Genomic DNA, 20,993 nt, shown 5'->3' with positions numbered 1-20,993 from the left:
GACCTGAGCCAGGTGGGATAGACACTTTTTAAGTGAGGGAAGAATCTGTGAGTGGAGCATTATGTTTACAAATGGGCAGATTCTTAGTGAATATTTTCGTGTTATGATGGCATTTGTCTTCTGACACATTACGACTCTGGGAACTTACATAGTAAACACTTAGAAAAGAATGGCCCTTTGTATCTCCCTATCCCAAGCTCATCGGATTAAGATGTTGCAGAACTTGGCAGCCTTAGGGGTGAGGGGGTTGTCCTTCCCTTGAATGTCTAAATGACAGTGGGCCAACCCCCTAGCCCTTCCACCTCAGGCAGCCCAGCCCAGGGTTTTATCAAGTCCAGGCCCACATTCTGGGAAACAGTGGGTCCTGCTGCTGAGGGTGCCAAGTTCCAAAAGCTTGAGGATTAAGGAAAGGAGAGACAAAACACTCACAACTGCATTCAAATGCAACTGCTTCCAGACCCTCAGGCCATGACTTTCTTGGCCTCTGTCTCCTTAGCATCCCTATTTCCTCATCCTGGACTTCTCTGAAAATGGCCATCCCTGGCCCCTTCTACTTCACTAACAATGGTAGTACCCTTGAATCAGATTCTCAGGCAAAATGTAGCTCTTAAATCCTGGGCAACTCTCCTAAACAGCTGCCCCAAGACTAAAAGCATTCCTAAGATATAAGATAATAAAAGATCAGCAAAGATGCACCTCTGCTGTCAGTGAAGACAGGCTTTTATACTGAGTTAAGTTCTTCCTGGTTACAATGCTTTATAATTAAAAGTTCTTTCAAAGTATATCCTCAGGAAACACAAAACAAGACAACATAAACACCTGTCACTTAGACATTCAAGGGAAGGGCATCTCCCCACCCACAAGACTGCCAAGTTCTACAACATCTTGATCCCATGGGTTTGGGATATGGAGGTCCAAAGGGCCGTTCTTTTTAAAGTGTTTGTTATTTAAGTTCCTAGAGTTGTAATGTGTAGGAAAACAAATGTAATCATAACATGAGAATATTCACTAAGAATCTACCCATTTGTAAAAATAATGTTCACTCATGTATTCTTCCCTCATGGGTCCTTCTGCTGGGCCCCAATAATGCAGAAGCTATCAGTACCTGCAAACATTCTCTCTATAGTCTTGATTTCCCATGGGCACAGAGAGAATCGTGGCACTTGAAGGGCCTTCAGAGACCATCCGTTATTTAATAAGAGTCTGGTTCTGGCTCAGGGTCACAGGGAGACTGAACTTGTGGGGAACTGGAATTTGGAGCTCCCACTAGCCAATCAGGGATCGCTTACTCTCAACTTTGTGGCAGGCAAGCTCATGGAACCCTCCCCCCATTGTGGCAACCTCTGGAAATTCATCATGCCAACCTAATGCCACCGTACCTATATGCGTTTTGAAGCCATGATGGTTAGGAAGGCCAGCAGGAATTCAGGGGAGCCGGGAGCCGAGAAGTCCAGGTCCTATCAGGGAGGACACGTAGCACAGGATTTAAGAATATAAACTGTGCCGTCGTACCAAGCTGGGCTTCAATCCCAGCTCCTCTACATTCTGGTCAAGAGACCTTGTCTTGGCCAAGAAACTTTGAGACCAAGTCTGTTAACTTTGCTGTGCTGCTGGTTTCTTATGTGTTACCCAGTACAAGGGTTAGTTGTTGCCTCCTAGACTCTGCCTGTTCAGCCCAGCCCTCAAGTGCCTTCTATAGCCTGAGGGACCATGAAGCTGGGGCAGTTTAGACCCCCCCAACCAAAGGCCACATTAAACTCAACTTTCTTTTACCCTCTTCCCTTACTGCCACACCCTGGACATTTCAAACCTTTTCAGAATGCAACCAGGCATGGTGAGTAAAGTGCTTCTCCCACTATTGCACCCACCAGACCACCCACATTGGGTTTCTCAGGTACTCACGGCCTCGGGAGGGTCAGGCCTTAGGAGCTGGCCTGGAGCCTTCAGGGGGCTGGAACCTGAATCCCTGGGAGCATCTGAGGCCAGGCAGCCAAGGAAGCGGGGTTGGCCAGGATGACTCGGCTGGAAGTCCCAATCCTGCCTGAATTCCCAGTCTGTGAAGCAGGCAAAGAACAGAGCATCCTTCTAAGTTTACAGCTCCCCGGGGTCCAGCCCTAATTGTGATTCCTCAGGTCCCAGCCCCTATTTCCCATCACTGGCATGAGCACTAGCCGAGGCCTTCTCACACACAAACACAAAATCTGTAGGACTAGATCCTGTTTCTCTTTCTGCACGTACACACACAGACACAAGTGCAGATACGCAAGCATGCACAGACAGACATACTCTTCAGGTCCTTAATCAGAAGCTGCAATCCAATACCACAAAAAGCCCCCCAACAATGCACTTTTAAGGCTATGTCCTGAGTGGAGTTTTCTGCACTGGTCCTTAAACAGGGAGAGTTTGTAGCCAAGGGGTTCTAGCAGGAATAGAAGCTGTCAGGACACAAGCCTGGGACCTGAGGGGACCACAGAATGACAGACTGCCAGTGCTAGAAGAATCCCAGGTCACATCTAAGCTCCACCCAGGCAGGCAAAGCTCTCTATAACATGAACCCCACTCAGTCACCCTGGGAATTTTTTGAACACCAGAGTCCTCAGCCATCCAAGACCTACTGAACTGGAATCTCTTGAGGCAGGTCTTAGGAATCTGTAGGAATATATCTTTTTATTTTTGAGATGGAGTCTCGCTCTGTCACCCAGGCTGGAGTGCATTGGTGTGATTTCGACTCACTGCAACATCTGTCTCCCAGGTTCAGACGATTCTTGTGCCTCAGCCTCCCGAATAGCCGGGACTACAGGCCTGCACCACCATGCCTGGCTAATTTTTGTATTTTTAGTAGAGATGGGGTTTCGCCATGTTGGCCAGGCTGGTCTGGAACTCCTGGCCTCAAGTGATCTGCCCACCTCGGCCTCCCAAAGTGCTGGGATTACAGGCGTGTACCACCGGGCCCGGCGTAGGAACCTGTAGGAATATTTCTATAATGAAAAGCTCACCACCTCCCAAGGAAGCCTGTGCACTGATTGGCCAGCTCTGTCCTGGTCAAGCTGGAATCTGCCTCCCCCCAGACTCTCCCTCAGTTCTGCCCTCCATACAACCTATAGCGGTGTGAAATCATACAGATGCAGGAAGGCAGTTCTGAGTCTTCTCAGAGTCTCTTTCTCTAGTTTCTTCAGTCTTTGCTCCCATGACAGTGTTCAGAGCCTTCCTAACCTCCGCTCAGGACACATACCAGCCCATCTCCGCCTTACTGTAGGGCCCCAGACCTGGCCCCAGGCTCCAGATGCAATCTTACCTAGGCCTAGATGAGTTCCTGGACTGTGACCAGCAGCCACAGTAGGAAGCTGACTCACCCGGACAGTGCAGCATCCTCTGAAGTGCCTTGTAAACCTGAGGGTACAAAGAGGCTCACGTTAGCTGTAAGAGCCCGGTTTTCACTGGCTCTAGCTTCCACCTGAACAACTCCCATCCTCCTCCAAAGGGTTTTAGAAGCCCCCAGGGGCAGGTCAGTGTGAACTCATAAGCAGACTTCACCTCTTCATATCACCCGTTCCAGCACCCAGCTACCACCTCCTCCTGTTCCCCTACCTCCACTGCACACGAAGCCACTTAATAATAATAGCTAACCCCGTGCCAGATACTCATCTACCGTATTAACTCATTTAACATATAATTAGCCTTACAGTAGGTATTATCATTCCCATTTCGTAGCTGAGGAAACTGAGGCACGGAGAAATTAACTACCCTCCTCCAAGGTCACACATCTCATAAGTGGCAGGCCCAGGATCTGGGCCCAGGCAGCCTGACCCCAAAGCCCATGCTTAGTCCATACCCTGCAGTGAGCACTGTTACTGCCCCTGGGTCCTCTGTGAAAGCTCTGGGACCTGGGCCAACAGTACGTTGTCCTGTGTTCCTAAAGCCACTCACCTCAGAAGGGCCAACTTCAGAGCTCGCTGTCAGGGGAATGCCAAAGCACCACCAAACCCCTTCTGCCTGCCAGCCCCTCGGGAGCACAAGCTCGTGGGGCCAGCAACCAAAGCTGCATGTCACACGCCTGTCTATGCCCCTTCCTCATTCTCCTTCAGCCAGGTAATCAAACAGCCCAACTTTAACTTGAGTGGGCTGTCTGATTGCTTAGCTGAAGGAGAATGAGGAAGGGACATGGACACATTGAGGAAGGGGAAGGGCACATTGACTCCTAGAAACACAGGCCACCATGCTATTGCCTGGTTTAGGCCACATGCATGGGGCACTCTGGGTCTCCCCGAGCATCCACTTTGTGTTTCATTCGTTGATGCTCTAGGCAGACATGGATGCTCAGCCCTGTTATGCAGTAGCTCTTGTGACTTAAGGTCACTGCAGCACTCCACTGATGAGTGGCATCTGCGCCCCTCCCCTCCCGTAACTTTTAAGTAAATGAGATGAGGTTGGAGTGTGCTCTGGAGAAGCAGTCTTGTTTGTGTGGCCCTTATAGGAAGGGATCTGCTTGTGGAGCACCTAGAACCTCTGGCCATGGAGCTGCTGGCCTTCCTCCTCTTTTGGCTCAGAAACGGGAACTGATGTAAGTGCCACCATAACAAATCTGGGGTTAGGTAGATAATTGGCTGGCTAGATGATTAAATGGCTGCATTAAAGGGCAGAAGACATGGAGGGAGGACTAATGTTAGGAAGGGAGGAAGGAAGGGAGGATAGTAGATATGATGGATGAATGACTACCTGAGTTACTCTCCTTGGAATAAAGCTAACACATACTGTGTTTTTCCACACTCCCAAAGTCTGTTGGCATGAGAGTAAAAACAGTGGACAAGGGTTGTAGGAGGCCTATCCTGGCTTACACCCTCAGTCGGTGGGCCGGGCTCAGAGCCAACCTGTCTGTCCTTTTAGAAGAGGAGGATGACCAAGCAGCCAGAGAGTTCCAGAAGGTACAGGAAAGGCTCATAGGAACGTAAGGTATAAGCAGCATGGCAGAGCAGGAAGAACTTGGGCTTCACATCCTTGACTGCTACCTTGGGTAAGTGATTCCTCATTATTCCTTGCCCCAGTTTCCTCATCTAGAAACTAAGAGTTACAGGAATAGCCACTAACAACAGCTAACCTTTATGAAGAACTTACTATGCACCAGGCACCATATTAGGCTTATTTTATATGTTACATTATCTCATTTAATTCTCACAATACTCCTGGGAAAACTACTAGTATTCCCACTAACAGATAAAGAATTTAAGCACAGAAAAGTAATGTGCAGTGGGTGACATAGCTAAGGAAGTGGTTGAGGCTAAATTCAAACCCAGGCAGCTTGACTTCAATTACTGGAATAATATATATAAAGTGATGAGCAAAGTACTTAGCTCACAATAGGTGCTCAGTCCCTATAGCACAAAACAGTTTGCAAAAAGTTTCCACATGTGTCACTCCAAGTGCAATGACATTGCAAGTGCAAAACCACTGTGAGGTAGACAGAGCAGAGAGTGTCACCCCCATGAAAGTGTGAATTTAGAGCCGTTAGGTATCTTATCCAGATGAAGGGAAAGAAACTAACACACAGGCTCCTAGTGTTTTCTAGCATTTAACCTTCAGAACACAGTCCTACATGGTAGTGATGACTACGCACATTTCACAGATCAGGATACTAAGGCTTGGAAAGGTTAAGCCAGTTGTTGAAAATCACATAATAGGGAAATAGCAAGGCCTTGATTCCACTGTCTCATGGTTGTAAGCTGAGGAAATGGGCTATAATTAATTGTTTTCCTATTTCTAGTCCAAAAATACCCCATTATATGCAATAGAGTTTGAGCACAGAGGCAAGGGATGGCTATTCACATACACATGGTAGGCACTCAATAAATATGGAATCGAGGAATTGAAGTATATTTACTCAATCAATGTGTATTGAATTTGCTCAATAAATGTTTATTGAGCATTAACTAACTAAGGTCCTGCTCTCAGGAAGCTCACTTCCTGGTAGATTTACTACCAAATGCCAGTTCTGCCAGATCCAATTTGCTCTTGTGTTCTCCCATGGCCTTCTCCCATCAGGACCTGGAGGAGACTTGTTCTGTGCTGTCTATGGGAATATCTCGAGTTTCGCCATATACTTTACTGCTGAAGGCAGATTGCCAGCTTCTCTAACCATTTGACTCCTTTTGGCTGTTCAAGCCCTGTCCTCACTGGCCAACAGAGAGGTTCTGCCTATACCTCCCTGGAAACTCCTTGGGAACCGTGTGCTCCCATACTGGAGAAAAGGCGTATGACCCAAAGGATCAATTATCTGTCAGGAATGAGATGAAGAGGAAACAGATGAAGCATGTAAAACACTTGGAACTCGTTAAGGACTGTGTAGAGTAGGGATCCCCCTGCCCCCCAGCTTCCCCAGTGAGAACCCTCATACGGTGCCTCCCATGTGCCAGGCACTGCTCTAGGCACTTTACACATAGCAACCTCACAACAACTCCAAGACACAGGCATGATGGTTATCCCACTTTATAGATGAGAAAACCGAGGCAGGTAAGGGCACTGTACTCACCAGAAACCAGGAAGTACTTGGATGCTCCCATCGAGGATTTTGAATTCATCTTCTCTGAGTTCATTTTCACTTATCTCATCACATCCTTTGCAAGAACAGCCTCAATTAAGGCCTTCAATAAAATAATTTAAAATAAATTATCACTAAAATATTAGTATCTGGTATACAAGATAATGGTAGCAACTACTGGGCACCTGGTATGTGGTCTAATCCCTCCAAGGTAGATATTATTATCTCTATTTTATAAATGAAGAAATGGAGTCTCTGAGAGTTTATGTAATTGTCAAAGATCACCTAGCTGTGCTGTGGTCAAATGGAGATTCAAACTCAAGTTGCCCACCAATGTCATCCTGTCAGGTTTTCCTTCCTTTCCTGGCCCTAGCTAGGAGACCAGAGGCCCCATGCATGGGAAGCAGGTGCTTGATGCTCCATCATTATAAAAAGGAGCTCAAGAGGACAGTTCCACCAGGCTGGCCTCTAGTGGTTCTGGTCACAGGGTAAGAGCTGTGAGAATTTAGCTGTGGAAGTGCCTAAAACAAGGCAGAAAGTGTTTTAGAAATGTTGACGGTTACAGACAGTCGGAAATGCATATAAAAATTATTTTCCCTTAGTTCCTATTGTGAGCAATGAAACAGATTGCTGTTCTTTGTTTTTCTGTCTCCCCACATCAGGCTATGTGTGAGCTACTTGGGGGCCACAGACTGTGCCTTTCACATGTGTATCTCCACCCATAAGCATAGGCTCCAGCATGCGGTGGGAGCTTACGGAGGGAGGGAGGGATGGATGGATGGAAAGGTGGATAGATGCTCGATTGTGTTGTCATAGGTTGGGTAGATAATTGGCTGGCTAGATGATTAAATGACTGCATTAAAAGGCAGAAGAAATGGAGGGTGGAGTAGTGTTAGGAAGGGAGGAAGGAAGGGAGGATAGAAGATATGACGGATGAACGACTAGCTGAGTTACTCTCCTTGGAATAAAGCTAACATATATTGTGTGCTTTTCCACACTCCCAGAGTCTGTTGGCATGAGAGTAAAAACAGTGATGAACAAGGAGTTGTTCTTTATATCTGACTTCTAGAAATAAATGGACAATGGCAGGAAAGAGGATCCACCAGAGGCAGAGCAGGCCCTTGGTGCAAGGGAGGGCCTATAGGGCAGACACCAGGGAGCCTTCGGGGAGCCAGGGAACTGGCCCTCTGTGCTTGGCAGGGAGGAGCCCCATGTCCAGCAGAACTCAGCAGAGGCACTTCTGCTCTCTCCTGTGCCCCCAGGACTTGCCGCTGGGATAATCATTTTCTTTCAAATCCCCAGAGAGTCCTTTTTTTTTTGAGACGGAGTCTCACTCTGTCGCCCAGGCTGGAGTGCAGTGGCACAATCTCGGCTCACTGTAAGCTCCACCTCCTGGGTTCACGTCATTCTCCCCCCTCAGCCTCCCGAGTAGCTGGGACTACAGGCGCCCACCACCACACCCGGCTAATTTCGCTTTTGTATTTTTAGTAGAGATGGGGTTTCACTGTGTTAGCCAAGATGGTCTCGATCTCTTGACCTTGTGATCCACCCGCCTTGGCCTCCCAAAGTGCTGGGATTACAGGCGTGAGCCACCACGCCCAGCCCAGAGAGTCCTTTTATCCTGTTGTAAGAGCACTGGCTGCTTTTGCTGCTGGATCTCCTCTCTACCAAGGCAGTCCCTGTTTGCCCTCCAGGCTATAAGACAGGGATCTGGGGATACAATCTCACAGCGCCCACCCACCGCCACCACTTTCACCATCATTATTATTGCTTTCTCTCATTTAATACTTAAAACAAGCCTAGAGAATAGTGATTATTAGCTCTATATAATGTTTTAGACCATGAAAGAGAAGTTTAGTAACTAGTCACTTGCCCAAGGTCACCCAGGTGGGATTCTGGTCTAGGCCCACCCAACTTCTTCACTAGCCCACGTTGCCTTCCAGCAAGGTCCTCCTCTCCTGGGCTGTCTGCCAGCACCCATCTACAGGATCTAAACCCCCCATGCCTGCCTGAGCCAGAGTGGGCTGGAGCTGGGGCTGGGGCTGTTCTTTACAGTTTCCTAGCCTGGGCCTAGCCATGTGACTCTGGGGAAAGGAAGCTAATATTCCCATTTATGACACTGGCCTATATTTATCCCTGTGCCCAGGCGGTTAGGAAAACTATTGTGCATTCCTGAGAATTTATGAGTGAAATAAACATTTAAATGTTTCTATAAGATTTATTTAAGGAGAACAAGATGTGGCCTGCTGGCTTATTAGAGGGTGAGCTTGCCGGGAGATGACCCAGCCCTCAGTGCTTGGCTGATTCCAGGGAAGGGAAATGGACCCCCAGGGAGGCTGGGCCCATGGATGAGTGAGAAGGGCAGTGAGCCAAGGGCATCCTCTGCCCCTGCTGTCCTTTTCTCCAGCTGTATGTTCAGCCTCGTGCTGGTTTGAGGGCTTCCTGGAGGAAGAGGTACCTTCTGTGAAGGAGAGTGCAGCTTCGAAGAATAAGAGTGTCAGAGGCCAGCAGGGCACCAGGAACCAGGGGAGGTGAGACCAAAAACTGGGGATGCAGCTGTAAGAGCAGCGTGGTGTCGTGGGAAGGACACAGCCTGTGTTCAGTCACTTCCCCTATTTACAAGTGGCACAGTCCTGAGCAAGTCAGTTTTTGCATTGATAAAGTGGAGATCAAACTAGAAAAGCAGAAGAGAAAAAAGAAAGATATCAATCTTCTACCCCATGCTCATGGCCTTCACTTTCATCTTCTCATTTCCTTTTCACAATTCTATGAGTTTGGGAGGTATTACCACCCTCAATTTGTAGATGGTGTCCTGAGGTTTACTCACTGAGTTTCTGGGAGGATTCGGTGAGAAAACACAAGGATGGTCTGGGACAGGGCCCACCACGCAGTGGGCCTGAGTAACTGCCACTTCCCTCTAGCCACATTTGTTTCTGCGCTTCCATGTTGGTAACCCACAAAGGGCATTGATTGGTTTGAGAAGCAGAGGGTGAGAGAGGGAGTGGAGCAGGGTGAAGGTGACCTTGGAGGTGTGTCCTTGATCACTTGGGCTTATGTGGTCAGATGCCCCAGGAGAGATGCTCCATTGCACCGTGACCACAGGGGCTGGGCCCTCCCAATTTAACTCCAAATGATTGAGGAGACCCAGAACTAACAGCAACAATCTTTTCAAAACCAAATGCCAAAGTCATTAATTCAATCCCAAAGGGAATAATAAGGGAACATAACATCTAATGCTTAGTGAGCATTTGCTCAGTGCTAGGTGCCCTTCCACAGGCTTGCCATCTAGGGCTGCCAGATTTGGAAAATGAAAATGTGATTATATGCTGTACATGGTGGCTCACACCTGCAGTCCCAGCTACTCAGGTAAGAGGATCACCTGAGCCCAGAAATTTGAGACCAGCCTGGGCACATAGCAAGATTCAGTTGAGAGAGAGAGAGAGAATAAAGTTATGTCCATGGAATATTTGAGACACACTTATACTAAAAATTATTTGTTGTACATTTGAAATTCAAATATAACTGGGGCATCCTGTGCTTTATCCAGAAATCCTATTTCTATATCAACCTGTTTAATTCTTATAACTACGCTGTGAGATAGTTCCATTATAGATTAGGTAACTGAGGCACAGAGAGGCAAGGTAACTTGCCCAAGGTTATACAGCTAAAAAGTATAGCATAAGGTAGTGTGGCTTCTGAGCCTGAGGCCCTGAAGCCCCTAAGCCAGTAAGTTGCCTGGCCAACGATATTTGGTCTTACTGCTCTCCCAAGCTTTCTTGAAGGCCTGCCTTGTGTTTGGCAGCTCAGAATGGGAGCAGGGATGCGTGTGTGCACTGCATTAAAATCTGGCAGGATTCACCCCAGAGGGCCCCTAGAATCTTCCCACACACTCTCTCCTGGATTACTGTCTCCCCAGTCCCTGATAGAGTGAAAAACAGCACCCACAAGACCTGAATGTTCCCACAAAAACAGTTTTGCAGAAAAGGAGAAGTTGCCCAGAGCTTGCTCAATGATTCTGTGAGCTGATGAGGGAAAGAACACTATGATTTTATGAGTTGTGTATTTTGCACACATTAGAAGGCAAGTGTGAAGAGCCTTCCAGGATGTCCCATCAAGGGATTAGAGGATTTCCTCCTGATCGCTTTATGCTTCCTGCTTTGTAAGCCACTTGGAATTGTGAGTGTCTGTGGTTACCTGCTTGGCACTTGCCACCCATGGCTTGTTTCTGCCTTTTTGTATGGGCACCTCTGCCCTGGTCCTCCTCCCCAGTGAGATGCCTACAGTCAGGAGGGCTTTGCTTCAAGTAGCCATTAGCCAGCAAGCAGAGAAAGCTCCTATCAGAAGGCAGCTCACTCCAGTGCCTTGTACCCATTTACCTGGTAGCTATCAACACCGAGGACACTATTAGTAATAGCAGTGGAGGTTACTTCCCCTTCTCTCCCCATTCCGTCATGCTAATGAATGGGAAGCATTGCAGAGGCCTGCCTAGTTCACCTTTGTCTTCTCAGGCCTTAGCATAGACCCTGGCCACAATAGGCATTCAATAAATGTTTGCTGGATGAATGGACAGAATAAGGTCCAATAATGTGGGAGTGTTCATAGACCGCATCCCTTTCTTGGACGCCAAACAAAATCTGATCATTGCCAGCCCAGTGCCCCTCTCTTCTCCAAGAAGGTCTTTGCTCTGCAAGACTCTTCAGTAAATGTTTGTGAGTCAATCATACAAACAAATGAAGACAATCTGCACAAAAAATAACTGGATGGAGCTGGGGGAGTAAAGGCTGGAGCAGGAGAAAGAGAGAGAGAAGATAGACAGAGGATCTGGGCAGGGAGGCAAGCAGGGGAAGAGTCATCAGAGAGGGGGCGTGAGAAACGTGAAGGAAAGAGAAAAGGGCAGAGGAGAGTTCAGGATGGGAGTGAAGATTTGTTCCCCTTTCATGTTCTTTGAGAGGTGAGAGTAAAGAATGAAGTTCCTTCTATGTTGGTTTTCTTTCTGTTGAACAGTTCTGTAAGGCGAGCCTTCTCAGAGTCTGCGCCACGTGGATCACGGCTTCATTAGGTTTCAGGGCAAATAGTTTAACCACAACTCCCAACCATAGATGGTTAGGAGCATGAGCTTCTCTTTGTCTGCTAGGGATATTTATGTTTGTCAAATCATCCATCATTCCCCCATTTATATAGTCTCATGTTTTTATATCTTATATTTTATTGTTGGTTACTTTAAATTGCTTTGAGAAGTAGATAGTGTCAATAAGATTAAAAACAAACAAAAGCCAGGCGTGGTGGCTCACGCCTGTAATCCCAGCACTTTGGGAGGCCGAGGCGGGTGGATTACTTTAGGCCAGGAGTTGGAGACTAGCCTGACCAACGTGGTGAAACCCCATCTCTACTAAAAATACAAAAATTAGCTGGGCATGGTGGTGCACACCTGTAGTCCCAGCTACTCGGGAGGCTGAGGCATGAGAATTGCTTGACTGGGAGGCAGAGGTTGCAGTGAGCTGAGATCATGCCACTGCACTCCAGCCTGGGAGACAGAGTGAGACTCCATCTCAAAAAAATACATAAAAATAAAATAAAATATGTATTTTACTTATTTAGCAGCCTGAATATATGAAACTGTTGGAAATGGATACATGCTATAACTCTCCTAATACAACCACAAGTATTTTTTCAGAATACAACACGGAGTTAGCTCATGTTTGGCCCATCCTGCCCCTTTAAATAGACACAGCCTGTCCTCATCAATGCATGCCAGGAATTTGTAAAGCCCCACCACAAGGGGTGGCAGAAACCATGTGATAGAATGCATGTAAAAATGATATTTTAGCCAAAATGCATTTCTTCTTGTTCATCAGAGGACTCATACAAGAAAGAAATTCTCTAAATATGACAGACATGAAAAAGGCAACTTTCAGAGCTCAAATTTTCACGGTCAGAATAAAATCCAGGGAAAGAAGCTCGCGCATGCTATAAGTACAGTCAGAGTTTCCATTGGCGTTCCCATGGTGATAGGCATGAGGCTGCCCAGATGATGTGGGCAGGAGAGATTTTAAGCACAAACCTCCTGTACTCTGGAAAACCAGGCCAGGATGAAAACTACATGACACAGGGTGGTAACTCAGATGCATTTGGGGCCAGGGAGCACAAATCACTGAAGAAAGCCAATTTAGGATAGCTCAAACCAGGTTACTCTGCAGAAATGTGGGCCTAAGATTGTTTGATCTTTCAGTTTAAGGAAAAGCAGGCTATCCAGACCTTTATGTGAATTCTTACAATTACGGAACATTGGTAACTAATTTAAAAACTTGTAAACACTACTAGCAAACAGGCACATGGGTCTCTGATTTGCACCTCTGAGCTCAGAATATGTGTCAGAGGATGCTGATTGCTTAATTAACATCCAAGAGATCACACCTGCCAGAAACACTGACAAATCCCTGATTCCCAGTAATGCCTTTTGCTAATGCTACTCCCCTTTAATGATGTGAAGAGATTCCTCTGGAAAGACTTCGGCTCTTCCCACTCACCAGAAAACCCACACAGTAGAAAACTCCCTATTCCTTCTTCTTCCCTGGCTCTCCCATTTAGCTTGGCACCTGCCCCTGGCCCTGCCTGCTGCCCCCTCTATCTGGCTACCTGCCATTTGACAAACTGCTTCCCCTTCTTAACCTCCCCAGCCCTTGTGAATACTGTTCCACTGCATGTCCTCAGGGCCCCAGATCATAGTGCCACTTCCCTTCTGGTCCCCTGGAAACCCCCAGCCTCTGCTGCTTGCTGGCCTCCCACCAGGGGAGCCCACTGGACAAAAGATGGGAAAAACTGGCTCACCTTGAATAAAGCCATCATTCATTTTAATAATAATCATGGCTCAAGGGTACTTGTAGACCATATGACACTTATCAAAGTGTATACACATTCATCATTTCTTTTTACTTGCATAATCTTCCTGTGAGACAGAGCAGGCCTTTGGCCATTGTGCCATTATAGGAACGGAGGGATAAAGCCACAGGAGGACAAGCTTATCACCAGCCCATCAAGGCATACTATCCAGAGAATGAGTTGTTGCTTTTCAGAAAACTCCCTGGGTGTCTCTTCTAGGGGGGGTCCTTGACAGAAGGATGGGTATCTGTGTCCTCGGAGGGACTGGAGCTCTGGGATCATGAGGACAGGTCAGCCAGTCTTGGTTTCAGCCACAAGCACCATGCCGACTTCTTGTCACTCTCTCTTGGCCAACTCTAGGTTTCCAAATGGAGAGCATTTGGAAACACAGCTCCAATTTACCAGGGAGCTCCTCAGAATTCCTATAGGGGATGATGGATGTTCTAATAACTGGGCCTCTTCTGTCATCTCAACCAGTGTGAACAGAGGGATGCATGGATGATCTGCTGTCAACATTTCTGTATTTCCCTTTGGGTAGTTAAGTTATTCTCAAGCCTAACCTTCAGGGCTTCCCATCTCCAAAACCATAAAGACCAAACTCATTAGAGTAGCTTCAAGGTCCTTTGGAAGCTGGCTCAGTCTCTTATTGCAGTTTCACAATTCCCCCAGCCCTGACCTCTCCTATCTCACGTGTCATAGTCCATGCACCTGCACCAGCTACACTGACAAATCCCTGATTCCCAGTAATGCCTTTTGCTAATGCGATTCCCTTTGGCCAAATCCTGTCCTCTAACATCTTTGTCGTGCAAGCTCCTATTCATCCTTCAAGACCTAGCTCAAATGTCCACTCCTCTAGAGTCTTCTTTAACTCCCCTCACTAAAGAGTTTTCTTTTCCTTCCTCTGAGCTTTCACAGAATGTAGTCCATCCCTTGTTACCTTATATTCGTTATGAGTTACTTCCCTGTATCCCTTGCTTGACTGCGAGCCCTTTAGGGTCTTCTCTTCATATCTCAAGTTGCTTTTGGCACATGGTGGATAACCATAAAGTGTTTGTTGAATGAGAAAGAAATCTGAAGTAATATAAACATTTATTTAAAATATTAATCATATTCTAGATGCTTAGCACATTAAGAATATCAACCATGGCCTGGCATCGTGGCTCACACCTTTAATCCCAGCGCCTTCAGAGGCAGACGTGGGAAGATCGCTTGATTCTGGAAGTTCAAGACCAGCCTGGCCAACATAGTAAGACCCTGTCTCTACAAAAAAAAAAAAATTTAAGTCAGCCAGGCATGGTGGTGCACACCTGTAGTCCCAACTACTCAGGAGGCCGAGCCAGGACGATCACTTGAGCCCAGGAGGCAGAGGCTACAACGAGCTATGATTGTGCCACTGCACTGAAGCCTGGGCGACAGAGTGAGACTCCATCTCAAAACTAAATAAATTAAATAAATAAAAATATCAATCATGCAGTAGGTACCTTATCAGTGTTATTTTTAATTTTCACACTAACTTTGTGAGTTAGACTTTATAATCATGGATCATAGAGAGGTTAAATAACTTGTCCACGACACACAGCTAGTAGTTGAAATTTGAGCCCAGGCTTGTCTGACTCTTCCAATAGGCAATGCTGCTTTCTACCGCTTCTACACAGCCCACGTCTCTGCCCAAGCTTCCCTTCCATGTCCCGGGAGATTCTGAGTGCCTCCTCTCCCTCCAGCCACTGTAGCTGTCTGCACTGAAGAGCTCCCGGATAAGAACACAGAGCCCAAGAACATCTCCTCAAGGATCTGGCTCTGGGTTTCCACATAAAAGCATCCTTTCCACAAGAGAAGCAGCATGGTGCTCCCCAGGCTGGACTCTCACCCAGAGACTTCTCCAGCTCATGTGGCCTTATGCTTGGGGCCAAAGAAGGGAAGAGATGAAAATGAAAATGGGAAAAGCTGGGTTCACTAAAAATTGTGGGACTTAAGAAGTCCATATAGCACTGTATGAGACCCATTTCACAACAAGACTTAACGTCAAAAGGAGAGCGGGCCTCCTCCCTACCTTGCAGGGAACCAACACCTGCACACTGAGGGCTCAAGAACACAGCCTGGCTCTGCCAGAGGCTCCAGCCCATCAGCAGCTCCCACCGCCAGTGGGGCTAGTGGAGGTGAAAACATTTCATGTGCAGGGGCTCTAGAAGGATTTGGCCCACCAGGGAAAGTGGCAATAGGGACAGTGGGCACCCACTGCTTTGAAGCTGCAGGAGGCAGCACCAATAGTGGAGGTGGCAGTGACACGCTCTGGGACGCTAGGAGGCAGGCCTTTGGCAAAGGCAGTCAGGTGCTCACAGAGGGAGCAGTGGCAGCATACACCAGTCAAGGGGGTGAGAAGGAGGAGAAGGAAAATGACAGGCACCCTCTTAAGTTGATGGAAGGACCTAAGAGAAAACCCCAGGAGAGTCTTCTAACAAATTACGATTACTGAAATGTCAAAGTTACCCAAAGGTAGGACTGTCATGGAACATCAGGGGTGTGTGGGTGCCACTACCTTTTCTCCAGGCCATCATTCTTCCCCAGCCAGGCTGGCCTCAATCTGAGGACTCTATACCATTCTTTTCCTGCATTGCTAGTGAGAACTAACCAGGGATAGCTTGTAGTGTCCCTAATCTTAGTGCATGAATAGTGGACCATGTTAAGCTCAGGTGAGGGCCTGCTGGGGAATAAAGGAGAAACTGCCTTTTTGGTTTTCTGAGTAATCCAAATAACCTATATGTGTGCACTATTCACAATAGACAAGGTATGGAAACAATCTAAATGTCTGTCAATGGATGAATTAAAAAATGTGAAAAATATATACACAATAAAATATTGTATCTGTATACACACACATGAATATTATTCATCCTTAAAAAAAGAAGGAAATCCCACCTTTTGCAACAATGTGGGTGAACCTGCAGGACATTATGCTAAGTGAAATAAGTCAGGCACAGAAAGACAATACTGCATGATCTCACTTATATGTAGAATCTTAAAAGGTCAAACTTGCAGAAACAGAGAGTAGAATGGTGGTTGCCAGTGACTGGGGGTGGGAGAAATGGGGAGACGTTGGTCAAAGGATTCAACTTAATATTTTGGTTATGAGGTGAATACGTTCTGGGGATCTAATGTACAGCATGGTGACTATAGTTAATAATGTATTGTATACTTGGAATTTGCTAAGTATTGTCCACCATACAAAAAGGTAACTATGTGAGTTGGTGGATATATTAGTTAGCCTGACTGTGGTAATCATTTCACATCAGAACATCACACTGTATGCCTTGAATATGTCACATTGTATCAAAACATTGTATCAAGGTAATGAAAACATCACATCGTATGCCTTGAATATATACAATTTTTATTTGTCAACTATAGCTCAATAAAGCTGGGGGAATAAAGAGTAAACTGCATTTGTCCCCTTATCAAGATGGCTCTGAGCATCACGATGTGAGAATAAATGCTCCAGCTCCTGTCCCTGGAAGCTCCCACCAGCCCAAGCCTAACTGTGTTTTTGTTCTAAACCAGCAGGGTCCTCCTCCCGCAGGAGTATCTTGCAGTCCACCTCCCACGATTGTCCTGACTGGGGATGCCACTTCACCAGAAGGAGAAACCGACAAAAACCTGGCCAACAGGTACAGGTGCCTGATCCTTGCATTGTGACAAACAATATTTCCTAAAACATGAGGATCAGACAGCTATATTTTTAAATAAATCTTTTCTTTTTTCTTGTATCATTTTATTGCCTAAACTATAATCAAGCAGTTTTTCACAATACAAGAGAGAAATTGGAATTTTTCCATTATCTTCCTCCTAAAATGATTTTTCCTCTCCTGGATGTGGCCCTTTTGGCTCTGTGAGGGCTCCAGCCCATCCGCAGCCCCCTCCCCGAGCGGGGCTAGTGGAAGTTAAAACATTTAATGCCCAGGGGCCCCAGAAGGACTTGGTCCCCCATGGAAAGGGCTAGCCTTTAAGAAAAGCATAAATCACCACAGGGGAGTTTCCCATAATAACTGCCCAGCTATTTGCAGCCAAACATGAAAGCTGCAGGTGTTTGAATGTAGAATCCTGCCCCTGGCCAAAGTGTGTGGAATATGATCTCTTGGCAGGGACATGGGCTCACAGGTAGAGGAATGTCTCCGCCTTGGTTTCACAGAGCACTAGCCCACGCACGAACTGGGCTCGCTGAAATAAGATTGTCTAATTTTCAAAAAGTTAAAAAGATAATTCTCAGCTGGGCGCAGTGGCTCATGCCTGTAATCCTAGCACTTTGGGAGGCTGAGGCAGGTGAACCATGAGGTCAGGAGATCGAGACCATCCTGGCTAACACAGTGAAACCAGTCTCTACTACAAATACAGAAAAATTAGCCGGGCATGGTGGCGGGTGCCTGTAGTCCCAGCTACTCGGGAGGCTGAGGCAGGAAAATGGCGTGAACCGGGGAGGTGGAACTTGCAGTGAGCCGAGATCGCGCCACTGCACTCCAGCCTGGGTGACAATGCGAGACTCTGTCTCAAAAAAAAAAAAAAAAGAAAAAGAAAAAGATAATTCTCATATAAATATACTGAGCATATGTCAAAGATTTGCTTACCTCATTAATACGAGAAGCATCTGGATAACAAAGCCGGTTCAAAGGAGAATGCAAGCAATAGATATACATATATTATCAGTGGGGAGGAAAGTGCTGGAATAAAACTGCTAAGTTAGATATAAAATAGGTGAATGTTCTACAGGGCAACGAAGCCATATTTTTGTCTTTTTTCCCAAACAGAAATCATCTGCGTCTTTGTCAGACAACAATGATTTACATTTTATGAGGCTTCTACAAGTTAGATGTTAGCTCAGAGTCTGGGACCTAATGAGTAGGAAATAGTAAGTCAAAGTCACATCCTCTTAGGGCAGTGGTTGGAAAACTTTAGCATGCATCAGAATCACCTGGAGAGCTGTAAAATCACAGCTGGCTGGGCCCACCTCCGGGATTTCTGATCTGAGTTGGGGCTTGAGAATTTGCATTTCTAAGATGTTCCCAAGTTGAGAGTCAGAGAAACCCTCGAGAAGCTTGTAAGATGATGTTCTAGGATGACTTTGAAAGAATATACAGGCATCTGGCTGGGCACAGTGGCTCATACCTGTGATCCCAGCACTTTGGGAGGCCGAGGTGGGCAGATCACCTGAGGTCAGGAGTTCGAGACCAGCCTGGCTGACATGGTGAAACCCCATCTCCACTAAAAATACGAAAATTAGCTGGGTGTGGTGGTACATGCCTGTAGTCTCAGATACTCAGGAAGCTGAGGCAGGAGAATCGCTTGAACCTGGGAGGCAGAGGCTGCAATGAGCTGAAATCGCACCACTGCACTCCAGCCTGGGTGATAGAGTAAAACTGAGTCAAAAAGAAAAAAAAGAAAGAAGGAAAGAAAGAAGGAAAGAGAAAGAAAGAAAGAAAGAAAGAAAGAAAGAAAGAAAGAAAGAAAGAAAGAAAGAATATACAGGAATCTTTTCACCTATTTTCAAGTTGTGGATTGATTTTCTGAACAAGATGACTGTTCTGTCTTTCAGAGTTCACAGTCCCCACAAGAGGCTTTCTCACCGACACTTGAAGGTGTCCACTGCCTCCCTGACATCTGTGGGTAAGGACCAGGGCAATCTAAGGCATGTTTGAGTAGAAAGACTGAGGTCTGGCAGTGTGGCTGGGCTTGACTCCTTACTCTCTCTTGCTCTTCAAGGAGCTCCCTCCTGATAAGCCCAACAGGACAGGGTAGATCAGCCCTCCTGTGTCTGGGTCTAGGAGAAACATATTTAATTCCGTTTTCATTGCTCAAAAGACAAGACCAGGGTATGAAGAGGAAGATGCAGAAGTCAAAGGAGGAAAGAACAGCTGAGTGAAGCTCATTTCTGGGGTCTGGGGGCAGAGTCCTCCAGCCTCTGCTAGAGAGGCCCACATCCAGGTTAGAGTGGGTGCCTCAGTGTAAGGCCGGCTGCCCTGGTCATCTGCTCATCCCCAGATGGTGGCTCACGATCTTCCCTGGGCTGTTGGAACATAGATCTCATATAGAGTTGGTCCCTGCCTTCATGCTGCTCATAGACTATGAAGAGACTGAGAAATGAACAGATAATTGGGGCATTGTATGATAAGGGACTGCACAGAAGAGCTAGGCCAGCCAAGGCAAGAAGGAGACCGAATCTCTCTGAGGAGAGGAAGTTTTAGGAAGGTATTCCAGAGGAGGTGGCGTTTGAGTTGTGCCTTAGAGAGCTGGACAGATAGGCGAGGGAGGAAAGGCATTCCAGGGGGAATAGGAAACACATTGAAAGAGCAGGAACCTCCATGGAGCATGTTGCTGGCAACTGAAACTCTGCCATGTGTACCAATGGGGACTTTTTCAAATGATAGAAACCCAACTCAAACTACCTCACACCAAAAAAAAAAGAAAAAAAATTACAAAAGCCAGGGCTTGTGATTTCAGGTAGTGCTGGATCCAGGTGCTTGAAGTGGGTTATTAGCAATTGTCCCATTTCATCTCTTGAACCTTTTTTCTTGTGTGTTAGCTTTCTTCTTGGCAGACTCTTCAACACATGGTAGCCAATAGCTACCAGCAACTCCAAGCTTACGCCCCATCAGTGGAGAGTTCCTCTTCTCCATATACTCCACACCAGGATTGCCTCTCAATGGCTTCACATGGCCATCCCTGAGCCAATCCCTGTGGCCAAGGGGATTCGGTTCATTGATTGGCCAAGACTGGTCCACGTTCCCACTCGGCACAGGGGAGGGGAGTTAGCTAACGGGGAATCAGAGAGGTTTTTACCAAGTGAAAATCAAGGATCTGCTGCCCAAAGAAGAATGGAACCCGATGGAGGCGAAATGGGAGCTGTTCATTCCAGGCACAGCTGAAGTGGAGGGACTCGGGAGAAGTATGTGGGGCCAGCAAGATTGGCTGAGTCCAGTTTAGGGTTTGGATACCACACTGAGGAGCATGAGAAATCCCCATGAGATGAGGTATAGAATGGCATGGCCAGATGTGTCTCTGATAGCCACTCTGATAGGCAGTGCGGGATGGGACGGAGGGCCTCGCCTGAGGGCAAGGACCTCTTAGTTGGAAGACATAATTGTCCAGGTAAGAGCTAACGAGCAGGAGCGAGGCTGAAGCAGGAGAATCACTGGAACCCGGGAGGCAGAGGTTGCAGTGAGCCAAGATTGTGCCACTGCACTCCAGCCTGGGCCACAGAGTGAGACTCTGTCTCAAAAAAAATAAAAAAATAAATAAATAAATAAAGAGCTAATGAGCAAGAATGGAAATGAGGAACAGGCTCCAGAGATGTTTACAGGTAAATGCAGGGAGGACTTGATCAACTGATTGGATGTTGGGGGAGGGAGGAAGAGGGAGAAGTGGGGAGTGAGTCCTGTGATCCTGAGCAGCCAGGTGAGAGGTGGTGCCATTCACCCACCTCATCCAGAGGGGCAGTTTTGGAGAAAAATGGGGTGAAAAATGTGAGTGGAGGGAAGGTGGCCATGGGGTTGTGGCCATGGCCAGTGATCTTTGGTCTCCTTTTATTCACAAACCT

At 46.9% G+C, this 20,993-nt stretch overlaps 1 protein-coding gene across 14 annotated transcripts in view; it reads left to right on the top strand.

Moving 5' to 3' along the window:
* The window catches only part of MRVI1 (murine retrovirus integration site 1 homolog), a 124,004-nt gene that overhangs the window by 42,416 nt on the left and 60,595 nt on the right, over positions 1 to 20,993 (top strand). For 5 of the 14 annotated variants that reach the window (XM_030794749.1, XM_030794750.1, XM_030794755.1 and 2 more), the window contains 2 exons: positions 16,970 to 17,073; positions 18,993 to 19,063. The exons of 1 other annotated variant lie outside the window; for it this stretch is intronic. In XM_030794749.1, the coding sequence (XP_030650609.1) occupies positions 16,970 to 17,073; positions 18,993 to 19,063 (175 nt within the window). Of the gene's footprint in view, positions 1 to 16,966; positions 17,074 to 18,992; positions 19,064 to 20,993 lie in introns of all 14 variants that reach the window. 8 more of the 14 variants (XM_030794756.1, XM_030794746.1, XM_030794748.1 and 5 more) reach the window with 4 other exon arrangements.

The sequence above is a fragment of the Nomascus leucogenys genome, chromosome 15, assembly GCF_006542625.1.
Source record: "Nomascus leucogenys isolate Asia chromosome 15, Asia_NLE_v1, whole genome shotgun sequence".
Taxonomy (NCBI): domain Eukaryota; kingdom Metazoa; phylum Chordata; class Mammalia; order Primates; family Hylobatidae; genus Nomascus; species Nomascus leucogenys.
Note: the sequence above shows the minus strand (reverse complement) of the source record. Positions and strands in the feature narration are given on the sequence as shown.